The 13642-nt window shown below is 39.2% G+C and overlaps 1 protein-coding gene across 1 annotated transcript in view; it reads left to right on the top strand.

Moving 5' to 3' along the window:
- The window catches only part of LOC104967153 (radixin-like), a 48026-nt gene extending 36769 nt beyond the window's left edge, over nt 1-11257 (top strand). The window contains exons 4-10 of the mRNA XM_010796569.1: nt 1330-1429; nt 1519-1682; nt 2643-2773; nt 3737-3897; nt 4815-4907; nt 5264-5470; nt 10229-11257. Of these exons, the coding sequence (XP_010794871.1) occupies nt 1330-1429; nt 1519-1682; nt 2643-2773; nt 3737-3897; nt 4815-4907; nt 5264-5470; nt 10229-10393 (1021 nt within the window). The 3' untranslated portion in view covers nt 10394-11257. The remainder of the gene's footprint in view (nt 1-1329; nt 1430-1518; nt 1683-2642; nt 2774-3736; nt 3898-4814; nt 4908-5263; nt 5471-10228) is intronic.
- Nucleotides 11258-13642: the final 2385 nt, after the last annotated feature.

A 13642-nucleotide genomic window follows, 5' to 3' on the forward strand; every position in this document is an offset into this window, starting at 1 on the left:
GTTCGTCTGTCCTTCTCCAACACCCCCCCCCCTCCAAACTGTAAAGCGACTTTGAGACTATGTAAAGCGCTATATAAATTCAATTTCCTTTTATTATTATTATTATTAAGTAGAACAGCTTTATTTTAAGAGCTTGTGAGACATTGCTTGGGTCTAGTTGATGTTATCAGCATGTCATAAAAAACTGAAATAAAAATAAAGAGGAAGAAAATGAAACCACAACGCCCACTCAAATAGTTTATTTGAGGAAGATAGCCTGCAGTAAGTGACAGCAATATACTTTACTAAGAGCAATACATCTCTTATACATGTGTATTAAGTGGCAACATGTCTCCACCAACAAATTCTTATTTTGACATCTAAAACAATTAAATGAAAGTTGGGCTGAGCATTGGAGACTGGACCAAACAAGTGGACTTCACTTCTTGAATGGGTTGAGCTGAGATTGACATGATTTTTATGACTGAAATGTAAATCCGTAAATCACATAGGACTGACTTCCTGTTTACAGTAGGTGGCGCTTTGACTATGACTCAACATTGACCTGCCTAAATCCTGAGGCCAGGTTTATTATCAAGCACACAACATTCGGATCAGTGAGGAGAATGTGCTCAGAAGTTGCACCAATATCTTGTATCATGGCGAGTGTCTCAAGCTACTTTGCATGTAACAGAAAACTTTGAATAACTTTTTACCCTTATGGTTTTAGAGAGGTACTTAACAAAAGTAAAGTTGGAATAAATCCATAGAGGTTAAAGTACGGAGCCTGATAATGGCCAAAATACATGAAAAAATCACACTAAATAAAAAATGGATAACTTCCTGTTGAGTTTAGATAATCGCCCCAAGAGATTTATGTTTTATTCTACTTGTGCTACACCTGCCTGTTAAATATCGTGAATATAGGGCCCTACAACCAGACGTTGTTGGTGTTCAGAACCTAATAATACTTTTGTTTCCCTTTGTTGCTTGTCTGGTTGAACCTCTCTTAAGGAGCATAATGGAACATATTTTCTTCTAATTCAAAATAAATGTAGGTATATAAACTGGGATTCAATACATTCAAAATGGATTGTTGTCTAGTTTCCACTGTCGATTTAAAGTGTACACATCGTCATCTTTCTTGAGGACCTTGGATTGAATGGGTTTGACAACAGCGCCCTCTTTTGGACAGCTGATGCACAACCTGAAGACAGACAGACATTTCAAAATATTATAGTTTTGTTTACTTTCAAGGCATGCAAATGTGCTTATAAAATTGTGTTCAAATATTTAAGAGGTAAAGAATCTCCATCAATCTTTTAATCTTTAATAAAATATCTCTCCTCTCAGGTTGTCCCCAAAGATCGGCTTCCCCTGGAGTGAGATCAGAAACATTTCCTTCAACGACAAGAAGTTTGTCATCAAGCCCATCGACAAGAAAGCCCCAGTAAGTGTTGTAGCGTTGTGTGACTGAAGATATATATATATTTGTATTGAGTATATTTGAACACCTTCCATCCCTCGTATCTCCTGCAGGATTTTGTATTCTACGCCCCTCGGTTGCGGATCAATAAGCGCATCCTGGCGTTGTGCATGGGAAACCACGAGCTGTACATGAGGAGGAGGAAGCCCGACACCATCGAGGTGCAGCAGATGAAGGCCCAGGCCCGGGAGGAGAAGCACCACAAACAGATGGAGAGGTACAGTACACGCTGCGTATTTTCTAAAATATTATTTATTATAAGGTGACTTTGAAACATAGTTCTCGGGGCTACAGATGAAAAATGGCCTCTTGGATAACTCTGGCATATTTTCAGCAAAGTTGAATGTACCTGTTAATTAAATCAATAAATACAAAATATAATACATTAAGGGCTGTAGGTTGGATTGGAAGCACCATTTTACATGTCTTCTTGCTGGAATTTAAGATGTACCTGTTTTTCCATTATTCCAATATGCCCTTTTGTCTACATAATTCATTCAACATGTATATTTCTACTTTCTTGTTTATTTTTTCTAGTCTTTTAATTTTGATTGTACAATGCCATGTCTTTTTATGCTGCTGCAACACAAACAAGTCCCAAATTGGTATCAATAAAGTACTTCTTATCTTATCTTATAAACACTGGCAAAAATACTACCTTTAATTGGTTTATATGACAGCATACAAACATACGTATATTGGAGTTATTCAAATAATAAATCTGACACTGCCAAACTGTAAAAAGTAGCTTTCCTTTCCAGTGAATTCTGTGTGGGATTGAATAGTTTGAGACACTTGTTTTTTAACAAATATCAGCTGATGTTTTGTTTAAGGTTTTTGATAAAGCTCTATGGCCAGTAGGGGGCAGTGCTGCATCGAAGGAAACATGCTAACATGCTAACGTACTCATGTGCAGGGCAGGAGCTGATGTTTCAGTGTAAAACACCACAACCGCAACATAGCTCTTTTAATGTTGGTTAAAAAAATATTACATTGTGCTGTACAAAAAATGTTTTACTCATGACACCATACAATTCAGTTTTCCTATATCAATGTGTCAATTTCGAAAATTACAATTTGAAAAAGTCCATAACATGCAGTTTGCTTCGGATTTTCTGGTGTATGATTAGAATTTTCACCTGCGGGCTGTGACCGTTGTTTTGTGTTTTCCTGACAGAGCTCAGCTGGAGAACGAGAAGAAGAAACGAGAATACGCGGAGAAGGAGAAGGATCGGATAGAGAGAGAGAAGGACGAGCTGCTCGAGAGGCTGAGGCAGATCGAAGGGCAGACGCAGAGAGCTCAGAAAGGTACTGTGTGTGTGTGTGTGTGTGTGTGTGTGTGTGTGTGTGTGTGTGTGTGTGTGTGTGTGTGTGTGTGTGTGTGTGTGTGTACAAATCAGTTGAAACACTATAAGTACACGATGGTAAAGAAAGAAATAAGTGGCACATTTTGAAGTAAGTGAACATATACAAGGAAGTCTGTAATGTTAACAAATACAATAAAAAGTAAAGAAAATATAGGGTAAATTGCACATTAGTGTATTTCACGATTTCGGTTAACTTTAACTTCGCTTTGCATCGGCCAATCGGTTTGCTACTCACTCACTGCAAAGTGGACTTTACCAAAACACGCCTGTTTGCTGTCCTGGCCCCAAAATGGTGGAAGAAGCTCCCCCTTGATATCAGGACATCAGAGAGTCTACACCTATTCGGTCCCAGGCTGAAAACTCACGTGTTTCGACTGCATCATTGCCAACGATATAAAAATAAAAATAAATCTCTTCTGTACGTAGCACTTACAAATGATTTGGCTTTAAGTGAAGGGAATGCAGTATCACTTACTCTGGTTGGATTATAGATAGGAAAGTAGCTGTGGGATTCTTGCTTTTCAGTTTGTTTCTTCATGCTCCTTTTCGGGTATGGTGTGTTTATAGAGACACGTTTTGTAAATAACTGTTAGACATGAAGTTGTGGATACCATGAAATGAACAAATTAAATTAAATGGTTGAATGCACATAAAAGCGTCAGCTAGATGAAAATGTAAGCTCACTTGAACATTACGAGGTGGTCTGATGTATTTCCCTGTGTGTCGGAGATTAAATCAGCTAGATGAATTGTAATGTTCACTTGTGTTGGGGTTTGAGGTGGTCTGAAAATCTATTTCCATGTGTGTTGGAGATTAAATTGTCAGCTAGATGAAAATATAATGTTCACTTGTACATTATGAGGTGGTCTGATGTATTTTCACGTGTGTGTGTGTGTGTGTGCAGAGCTGGAGGAGCAAACGCGCCGGGCGCTGGATCTGGAGCAGGAGAGGAAGAAAGCGAAGGAGGAGGCGGAGCGGCTGGAGAGAGAGAGGCAGGCGGCCGAGGAGGCCAAGGCAGCGCTGGCTCAGCAGGCTGTAGACCAGATGAAGAACCAGGAGCAACTGGTACCTGCTGCACACACACACACACACACACACACACACACACACACACACACACACACACACACACACACACACACACACACACAGACACGACAGACAGACAGACAGACAGACAGACAGACAGACAGACAGACAGACAGACAGACAGACAGACAGACAGACACAGGAAAAGAAGGAGACAGTGATTCGTTTTGTACTGCATTGCCGTTTATGTGCTGGATAATTGAATGACTTTGTGTATGGTTTGACTTAACAATTTTTTTTCCTTTTTTTATTATTATTTGTCAGACTTGTTTCTGACTGGCACCCCACTCATTAAAATAAGGTCAAACCCATTACAACACACACACACCATTCACAGCCATTCTTCTCCACTCCTACATTACTACTGGTTAAAATGACTTTACCTTGAAAGGCATATGCTAATCTTTCGATCAATCCATTAAATGTGACTTTCCTTTTAAAAACCTACATCTTTTTATTCTACTTGTACTTCCTGTTTTGTTTTTCTTCCTTTAAACCAATTTTACACTTTGCTTAAAGTGTATTACTATACAGCAATTGACTTTGGCGCAGGGGCTAGAAGACAGCATGTCAATGTACCTTACCCCAAAATATATCCATTTAGCATGTAGTCTTAAGGGGTGTGTGAGTCACCTCGGTTAAAGGCTTAAGAACAACAACATGTAATGTAAAAACTAATAACAGACAGTGTTTCATTGGTTTAGGCTTTAATCAACTAGAGGACATTTATCTACTATCAGTTTCTCAAATAAGCCAAGTTTTGTTTCCATATTGTCTGTTTCATATTATATTAAACTGGAAATACCGTTGAGGTTTTCAGGACTTTTGTTTGGACGCCACAATGAGCTCAATTTGTTAACTTTTAGCTAACATGTGTTGTTGTTTTTGGACAGGCTGCTGAGTTAGCGGAGTTCACTGCCAAAATCTCTCTGCTCGAGGAAGCCAAGAGGAAAAAAGAAGATGAAGCAACAGAATGGCAACACAAAGTAATGTAACCCCTGGATTTACATAAATATTCTCTGCTTTTATTTTGGGATACAACTACTGGTATTCAATTTGTAATTATTATTAATATTATCATATGATTAGACTTGTATTTTTTTATTATTATAAACAAATTGTATTCTTGTTTTTATTGTATTATTATGAATTATTATAATTTATTTTTTCATTGTATTCTTTAATGTTTCAACTCACTATTCATACTGTTATTATAACATTTGTTTAAAAAGTTATTTGACTTAGATGGCAAACCTACCCAGTGCCTGTAAAAGTCTTCAGGTATTACATTGAGCTTCTTTCTGTAGACTCACTACAAGTTTCCATGTGTGTCTTTTTGCAGGCGTTGTCAGCACAGGACGACCTGGAGAAGACCAGAGAGGAGCTGAAGTCGGCCATGACGTCTCCTCCGGCGCCAGAAAACGATGAGGAGGACGAAACGAGGGCCGAGGCGAGCGCCGAGCTCCTCAGCGAGGGCTTGATCCACCACAGCGAAGAGGAGCGCGTCACTGAGGCGCAGAAGAACGAGCGCGTCAAGAAACAACTGCAGGTACAGCTCAAACATTACTCTCTTCTCAAATTCTGTTGAAAATCCCAATATGATAGCATCTTCAGATTTGGATTGCTTAATTGTCCATTAAAGTGGACCTATCATGCTATATTTGAATAATATAGTGTAGGACCATACCTATATAAGGTATATTCATAATTTTTATTTTTCAAAATACCAAACAGATCATGCATTCCTCATTTCGCTCAATTTAACACTGTCTTTGCATGGGCTGATTCTGTGAGAACAGCACCATCTACAGGCCTGGCATATGTACTACAGCGTCTCCAGCGCTTTCCAACGGCAATGTCCGTGGCTGTCTCCTCCTGATTGGTGGAGTTGGCCCANCCAAATGGTTGGAAGATAAGGAGGAAGGACAATCAATACTGTATATAGTCAATGTGAGGTAAAGTGTGTCGCCAAGGTAACCGGTTAAAACTCCAAGTGGCGATGAGGTCTTAAAATGTATGGAAAGGGTCTTAAAAAAGGTCTTAAGAGGTTTTACATCTGACTTCAGGATTCCTGCATATACCCTGAGTAACCTGCTTCATTTTCTCCCACTACGCAATGCAATGTCATCAAGCACTGCATTAGACCTATAGACACTGCTAAATATCTACTGGGGTAAAATCATGTCTTAGACAGTTTTGACGTGTGATAAGCATTTCATTTCAGGTTTTTCCAGATCATATTTCATTGCCTCGGCTCTGAGCTCATCAACGCTTGGTGACTTCCCAACACTCTTGTTACATAAACCCTCGTCTGCTCGCTCTATAAATCGTTGCGATAGAGCAGTGAGGAGTCACTGAGCGGAAGACCAGTTTAGATGAATCGCTGCGGGCTCTCATCTCCTGTGGGATTCCCAGGAAGGGCTGAGAAATGACAAAATGTGTGTGTGTGTGTTGATGCTTGTCATTTTTGCAGCCATGAGGCAAAATGACTGCTCTGCCGAAGCCTCAGCTTTCCCATCAGCCAAACCCTAAAGTTACTGTCACTATATTACAATAACTCTTGAATAGCAACACCCAGTTATTGAGACATCCTAACTCCTCCTGTGTAAGATAGATAGATAGATTACTTAATTTATACCGTAAGTTTTTTGTCTTGTGCAAGAAGTACATAAATGTCTTAGAAATAGAATAAAATACGAATAAAATAAACATTCAAAGCAAATATCTACATTATCACAGTATAAAATACATATTCAGAGGGGTATCTACACACTATCAAATATACATTTGAATACTGTCCAATATACCAATCTACTTAAAGGACAGAAACATATACACATAGTCTACTATAAACACGTATGCAACAGTAGCTTGTGAGGTAATGTAATAAAAACAATAGTACAGTATGTGCAAGGTGTTCTTGATTATACGCTGTGTCAGCTGATTTCCGTACGATAGGATGATTTCAATAGAAGTTATTACACAAGTGCTATTAGCAAAGAAGGGGCCAACCTTGAAACTGAGTTTATTTCCCAACCCCATCTATCGCCTCCTGCAAGTTTAAAGAGGCCCTATTATTCTTTTGGGGGTTTTCCCTTTCCTGTAGTGTAGGATTGTGTGCATGTAAATGGTCTGCAAAGGGTGAAATTCTCCAAGTTTCTACCGCCTGCATTGGACTCCTGAACATATTGACACACTTGCGCTTCTATTGGCTCACATTGTACGTTATAGGCTAAGGGGCGGGACATCTCTAAGTGGTTGACCAATCACATCAGAGCCGGTCAGCATAACCATATTTTAACCATAAAATAAAGAACTTTTTGAACATTAAAGCATGGAAACATAAAATGGTGGCACAAAATACAAATATGAACGTCAAAATAAGCAGAATATGGCTTATATTAACTTTTCAAATGTCCAAATTGAAGACACTTAGAGGACATACTGCTCCGTAAGAGATAAGATAGGAATGTGTTGTGTTGCAGCAGCATAAAAGCATGGCAAAATTAAAAAGACTAGAATTAAACAAGAAAGTAGAAAATATACATGTTGAATTTACAAATGAACAAGAACAAAATATAAAGCAAGTTATTATATATACATAAGTACAGGAGTGTCAAGTGAACTTAGCACCATGACAGTTAACTCTGATCACCACCTGTAGTGACCTTTGACCCCTGACCTGTCTGCAGGACACCCAGGGAGTCATTTCCCAAATCTCTTTCTGCTATTTCTGCTATTCCACGACACATGCTGCTTATTTAAAACACCCTACAGTAGCATGCGTTTCCAGCATGGGTGGTCCCGACAGGAACTCTCAACCTGACTGAGTTCATTAGTGCGTTCAGCGCCACTTAGCTCTGCAGGACCTGTTTGCTCCTTTGTTCTCTTTTATTGGCCCTTTAGTCAAACATGCCTCATGTCGTTTAGTTTAATAGGCTACAGTGGTTTTAACACTTTTGATTTGTGGTTCTTTATTACTGGGGTTTCTCACTAAGCTTAACAGAGATCACTGTTTGTCGAATATAGCCATTTTGGATGTTCACAGTTAATCCAGCTTCCTGTTTCTGTCACACACTGCTGTGCCGCATGTCCAATAGCAACTGCAAGGTGTATAATGCAAGTTCATTATCTTAAATGATTATATTAAGGCCTTTAACTAAGGGAAATTATTTGTATTAAGAGTTATCCACAGGCTTGTGTATTTCTTGCACAGACTGATGACCTCCGGCTATAACTAGCATTATCATAGCACCAGATTCAGTAGAGGAACTTATTGCAGAAGTCTGTCTGTATTTTCCTGCACACATCTATTGATGGGACTTGTTGTATTCAAACAGCTTGATTCTACATCTACATGCCTATATTGGGTCTTTCTTAGTGTAGCATTCCTACCAATTCAATTCAAGTTCATTTCTAAACACAGACATTATTTGACCAAAAGGTCTCCCATTTCTCCGGTTCATTCAAATCTTCCCAGACACATTGATCTGCACTAATTGTTATAAGCGTTATAATAGGAATATTACAAATGATAATTAGATCTGTAGTAATTAGTAGACTAAGACGAGCGCAGCTGCCTGTGGTGCTGACTATAGAGGGACAGTTGTCTGTGTCACTGGACCGAGGCCAACTGGAGCGACAGCAGTAGCGCTGCACTAGAACTGGAATGACTCAGCCTTACGAGCAGCACTTGTTGAACACACACACACACACACACACACACACACACACACACACACACACACACACACACACACACACACACACACACACACACACACAGAACAAGTGTTTCTGAGCAGCTCTGCATTCTCCGCATGCTGGAGCCTTTTTAGGTCGCGCCTGCTAAGACCCCCACGACGTCGTATATCTTCAATATTATCTTCAACTGTTCTGACAGCATTTATAATAATGTGAAGGATTTGGTTTTGAATACCGAGCAACACGGGAGGCTTTGATTCATCAGGATGTCATGTCGGCTGAGTGTGATGCACTATTGTTGAGTTCAGTCTAACAAACTCCACAATGTCTTTTTGGTGCATTTTCGTAGGATTCAAGTGCGTATGCATGATTGTCAGTTTTTAGAAAGATCAATGCGTCATCAATGAAGAACCATCATCATCAAATCTTTTAACCCTCATGTTGTGTTCGGGTCTCCCGTGACCCGTTTCAANGTTGCAGCCCCTTTTTAAGAGATTTGGGTATGGAGGAAAATAGAGAGGGTTGTGTTTTCTGACACTTGGTGAGTTCCCTGGAACACCGGGGACACATGTTCATGTAGAAAAGACGTACAAAGGTGCATTTTGCATGATAGGTCACCTTTAAATTGGCAAGCTCTTATAGAGTGGTGCAGGGATGACGTATTTTTGTAGACCGACCCGGAAGTAAGCTGCGCACGGTTCCCTCGACAAAAAAGCAACGGGATTTCTCCATAGGATTTTGGAATATTGTAAAAAATAAGATCTGTGGAAAAGGAACCTGTTTGATAAATGCACGTTTTGTTCAGCCGGATAATCTCCACGTGTGTCTACCCTACTTTTATCATTTTCGAATCATAAATCTAATCGCCAGAAGCAAAATGCTAACGTTATGCTATAAAGGAACTACAGCCGAGTACAGCAGCACGACTTCAACGTCACGCCAACTTAAGATCGATATTCAAAAATACATATACAATTTTTTACAAGTTGAAGCGTTTGTTATAACAGTTTTCAAGAGCGCAGGTACTTGCTTTCAAGCAGAACAGGGCAAACAAATTTAGCGGGAGTGTTTACGTGTTCGGCGTAATGACATACAACGTCCTCGACAACTTCTGTAGTCCTATTCAGCCAAAAGCCTAAAAGTCGCAATACGATAGCATTAGATTGCTTAATTGTCCATTACATTTGCAAACAGGCTCTTATTGAGATTGGTCACAGAATGTATTGTTATTTCTTTTTACTTGCTATCATGCAATCTGAATCTGAAGAAAGAACTTCAGGTACAGCTTAAACATTATTACTTTTTTTTAATATTATTCAATTTAGCATACCTTCCACATACCTTTCACATTTGGCTGATATCGTGTAGCCCTGTGTCACATAGCAAGCCATGCTAGTGTAATACAAATGTTGCATAACGACATAATAATAATAATAATAATACATTGAATTTGTATAGCGCTTTTCCTAGTGCTCAAAGACGCTTTGCATAATGCATCCAAATACTGGCTTGATACATTTAAGTTCATGCATCGTGGCCTGACTTATTCTAAAAAAAAATCCACCACTGATCTCATCTATATCTCTGTCTCTCTTCTGTCCAGGTTCTGAGTTCAGAGTTGGCCGAGGCCCGTGATGACACCAAGAAGACTCAGAACGACATGCTGCACGCTGAGAACGTCCGGGCGGGAAGAGACAAATACAAAACCCTGCGCCAGATCCGCCAGGGCAACACAAAGCAGCGCATCGATGAGTTTGAGTCCATGTGAGCCGTGGAAGAAGGGTGGACACCACGATGAAAAGAGACCGTTTAGTCTGCCATGTCAACGCCTCACACAAACCTGCTGCCTCCCCAGGAACTCCTGATCTTATTTTTCTATCCAGGAGAAAGACCGGCTGACGGGCTTTGTAGCTACGCCAAAGCTCTGCCTAGCAGTGGTTGGCCAATCACACTGCTTCCTGCTTTTTAGAGCTCCGCCCCCATCCCCCCAACAACGCACACGTCTTTTAATCTGTCGGAAAAATAGCAAGCAACATATCCTGGCATGAACCTGGACTTCTCCCCCCTTTTACAGTACTGACAGTTTTAAAGCTTGCATGTATGATAGTTAAACAACAGGACCTTTAGACACAACCCGAGGATTGGTTGATGTCGTGCTTTGACTCAACAAAATGAAAAGGCCATTTGTAGCTCGTCGATGTTGCCGGCACGGTTTTCCGTAACGCTTTAATATCTGTTCCTTTTATGTCAACAATTTAAATAATTTGTTTAAAAAAGAAAACCTGCCTTATCGTCTCATTTCCTTTCAGTCTGGGGTTACTTTTTGTTGTCTTGTGTTAGGAAAGTCAGACATTTAGTTATCATTGTTCTGTTAATATTATATCAGCTAATTTGTTTCTTCTTCTTGAATGGTTGTCAGTTTACAAATGCTCACTCTGATGAGAAAACTAGATTTGCTTATTTTACACTGCATTCAGTTAGACATTTGTTCAAATATATATTTTGCCCCACAATAAAGAATGAATTTATATTTCTAACTTTGAAGCCACAGTATGATGATGAGTCCGGACTGAGGTAGATTTGGATTCATTCATAGAAGATTTTGTGTCAGATATAAATGTTCGTAACCTGACGCCTGTGTGTCTTTAATTACTTTTCCGTTAGTGAATTATTTGACTATGCGTGGACTTCGAGACAAGTGAACACACACAATAGGGAAATGGCTGAGTCACTTCTGGATTTGAGCACTTATTACTGCACCACTTTATTGAGAAAAAAAGGAAACCCATACGGAACACATGAAAGCTTGAGTAGGGCTTTTATTGCTTACTTTTACATCACACACGAGAACAGTCAACATGTCTCATTTGGCCACAGTTTCCCAGAGTCTTTAGGCATGACAGGTTTGTTTTTCGTGCTTCAGTTTTGGGTTTCATTGCCTAAAGCTCAGTAAAGTTCAACATGCCTAAAGCACAAACATTTGAAGAGCCCCACTCCAAAAGACATGTTTTCCTAGAATAATAATTACATGAAAAAAGACCAGATAAAACTTGTTTGTGGAAAAGCAATTCAGACTTTTTTTTTTTTGTTGTAGTTTAAGAAATGCCTTAGTATTGTACCCAAAAGCGTAGGTACTTCTGACTGGGCTTAATCAATATACCTTATAAATCAGCACAGTTGTACTGTACACATGTTTTGGAATAAAACTCTTCATCTGCCAGTAGGACACGGTGAAACAACAGCAATGGTCAAACACTTTAATATCTTCTTTTACATTTTGGTTTAACATAACCACCATTGACCTGAGCAAAGGGGAAACATTGAAAAGCAATAAACAGCATCTTACTTGGCTTTGGTCCCCAAAAAAGGTGGCACTTTATTTTGTTCTGTCACAGATACAAAGCGGTATTAAAGCACAGAAGAAATAAAGATGGGATTAACTGGGATAAAACAGGGACATTGTTGCATTTTTACATTTCTTTCACATTGGATTTAAAAAAACCTGAGTCCATTTTAGACAAGAGAGCAAGACATTACAAAACAGCAGGCTATTTGTCCAAATGAAACCCAAATACATTCTTAAAAGTGTATTCAGACTCAACGAGAAAGGAGAAAAATGCCAGAGGATGTGTTCACTGTGGAATACAGGTTACAATTATTCAGCATAAATGACCTTTGTGTCTGTCAAGGTATTATGAGGGCCTGCAGCATGGATTTGATCCCTGATATGTTTAAAGCAAAAAAGAGTGAAAACCTTTGCCACCGTTTTTTTACAACAATGCTATTATAGTTTACAGAAGAACTCATACCTGAAGTCACATACATTCTTTAGAAAGTAGAAGGCTGTGTCGAAATCGCATACCAATACAGGATATACACTAAACTTGGCATGACAAATGATGTGCAAAGGAATTTCCAGCGAAAACTAATTTAGCAGGAATTTCTAAGTATGAGACTATAGCTTACTGGACATACTGTACTCAACTACCCAAAATGCTGCTTTTTAGACCGTCCAATGGGAAATAGCCCAGCAGATTCAAATAATTGAACGTCATGTAAGATAATTACGATTGATGAAAAGAAAATGAAAGAGAAATACATAATGTACTGTAGATGAAAATATGCCTTAAATAGTAGTTAAGTTTAATTTTAATTAAACGGTCGCACGTACCTTTAACTTTCAAATACAGTCATGTTAAGTAGATACATTGCATTGAGTTTACCTGCTGCTGGAAATGGCATTCCTAATCTTTAATCTAGTAGAAAGTATGCAGAACATAAAGATCGAGTGTAGTATACAAAACATTAGTATGTGATTTCGAACACAGCCATAGGGTGCCAATAGGTCGTTCTCCAAGAGGACATTTTGCAACGTCACATGAGAACAAGCACAGGTGTAAATGCTCAAATGAACAACAGCTGAATTCAATTAGCCTGCTTCGGTTTCTGGGCGCTGGTGTGGTTTACATGCTCACAGAGACACTTTAATACAACAAAGCCATTGTTAATCTAACCACTTACACCTGTGCTGAGAGAAAGACCTATAAACGTTTGCTAACAAGCTAGCTTATTGCTACTCGAGTGGAGGTTGACGTGCAGACAGAAAAGTGTGAATTTCCAAAGCTGAAGAACTCATTCTTACTTACAGAGAGGCTTGAGAAAAATAACAGAAAGAACTGCAATGGTAAGTTTGCTGTCTCACACACNTACTTTAAAGAGTCCTCTCCTGCTGATGTTCAGGTGTATATCAGTATGTAGTGTCTCTACTTTAAAGAGTCCTCTCCTGCTGATGTTCAGGTGTATATCAGTATGTAGTGTCTCTACTTTAAAGAGTCCTCTCCTGCTGATGTTCAGGTGTATATCAGTATGTAGTGTCTCTACTTTAAAGAGTCCTCTCCTGCTGATGTTCAGGTGTATATCAGTATGTAGTGTCTCTACTTTAAAGAGTCCTCTCCTGCTGATGTTCAGGTGTATATCAGTATGTAGTGTCTCTACTTTAAAGAGTCCTCTCCTGCTG

This window comes from Notothenia coriiceps, unplaced genomic scaffold, assembly GCF_000735185.1.
Source record: "Notothenia coriiceps isolate Sejong01 unplaced genomic scaffold, NC01 NC01_scaffold00037250, whole genome shotgun sequence".
In the NCBI taxonomy this organism is placed as follows: Eukaryota; Metazoa; Chordata; class Actinopteri; order Perciformes; family Nototheniidae; genus Notothenia; species Notothenia coriiceps.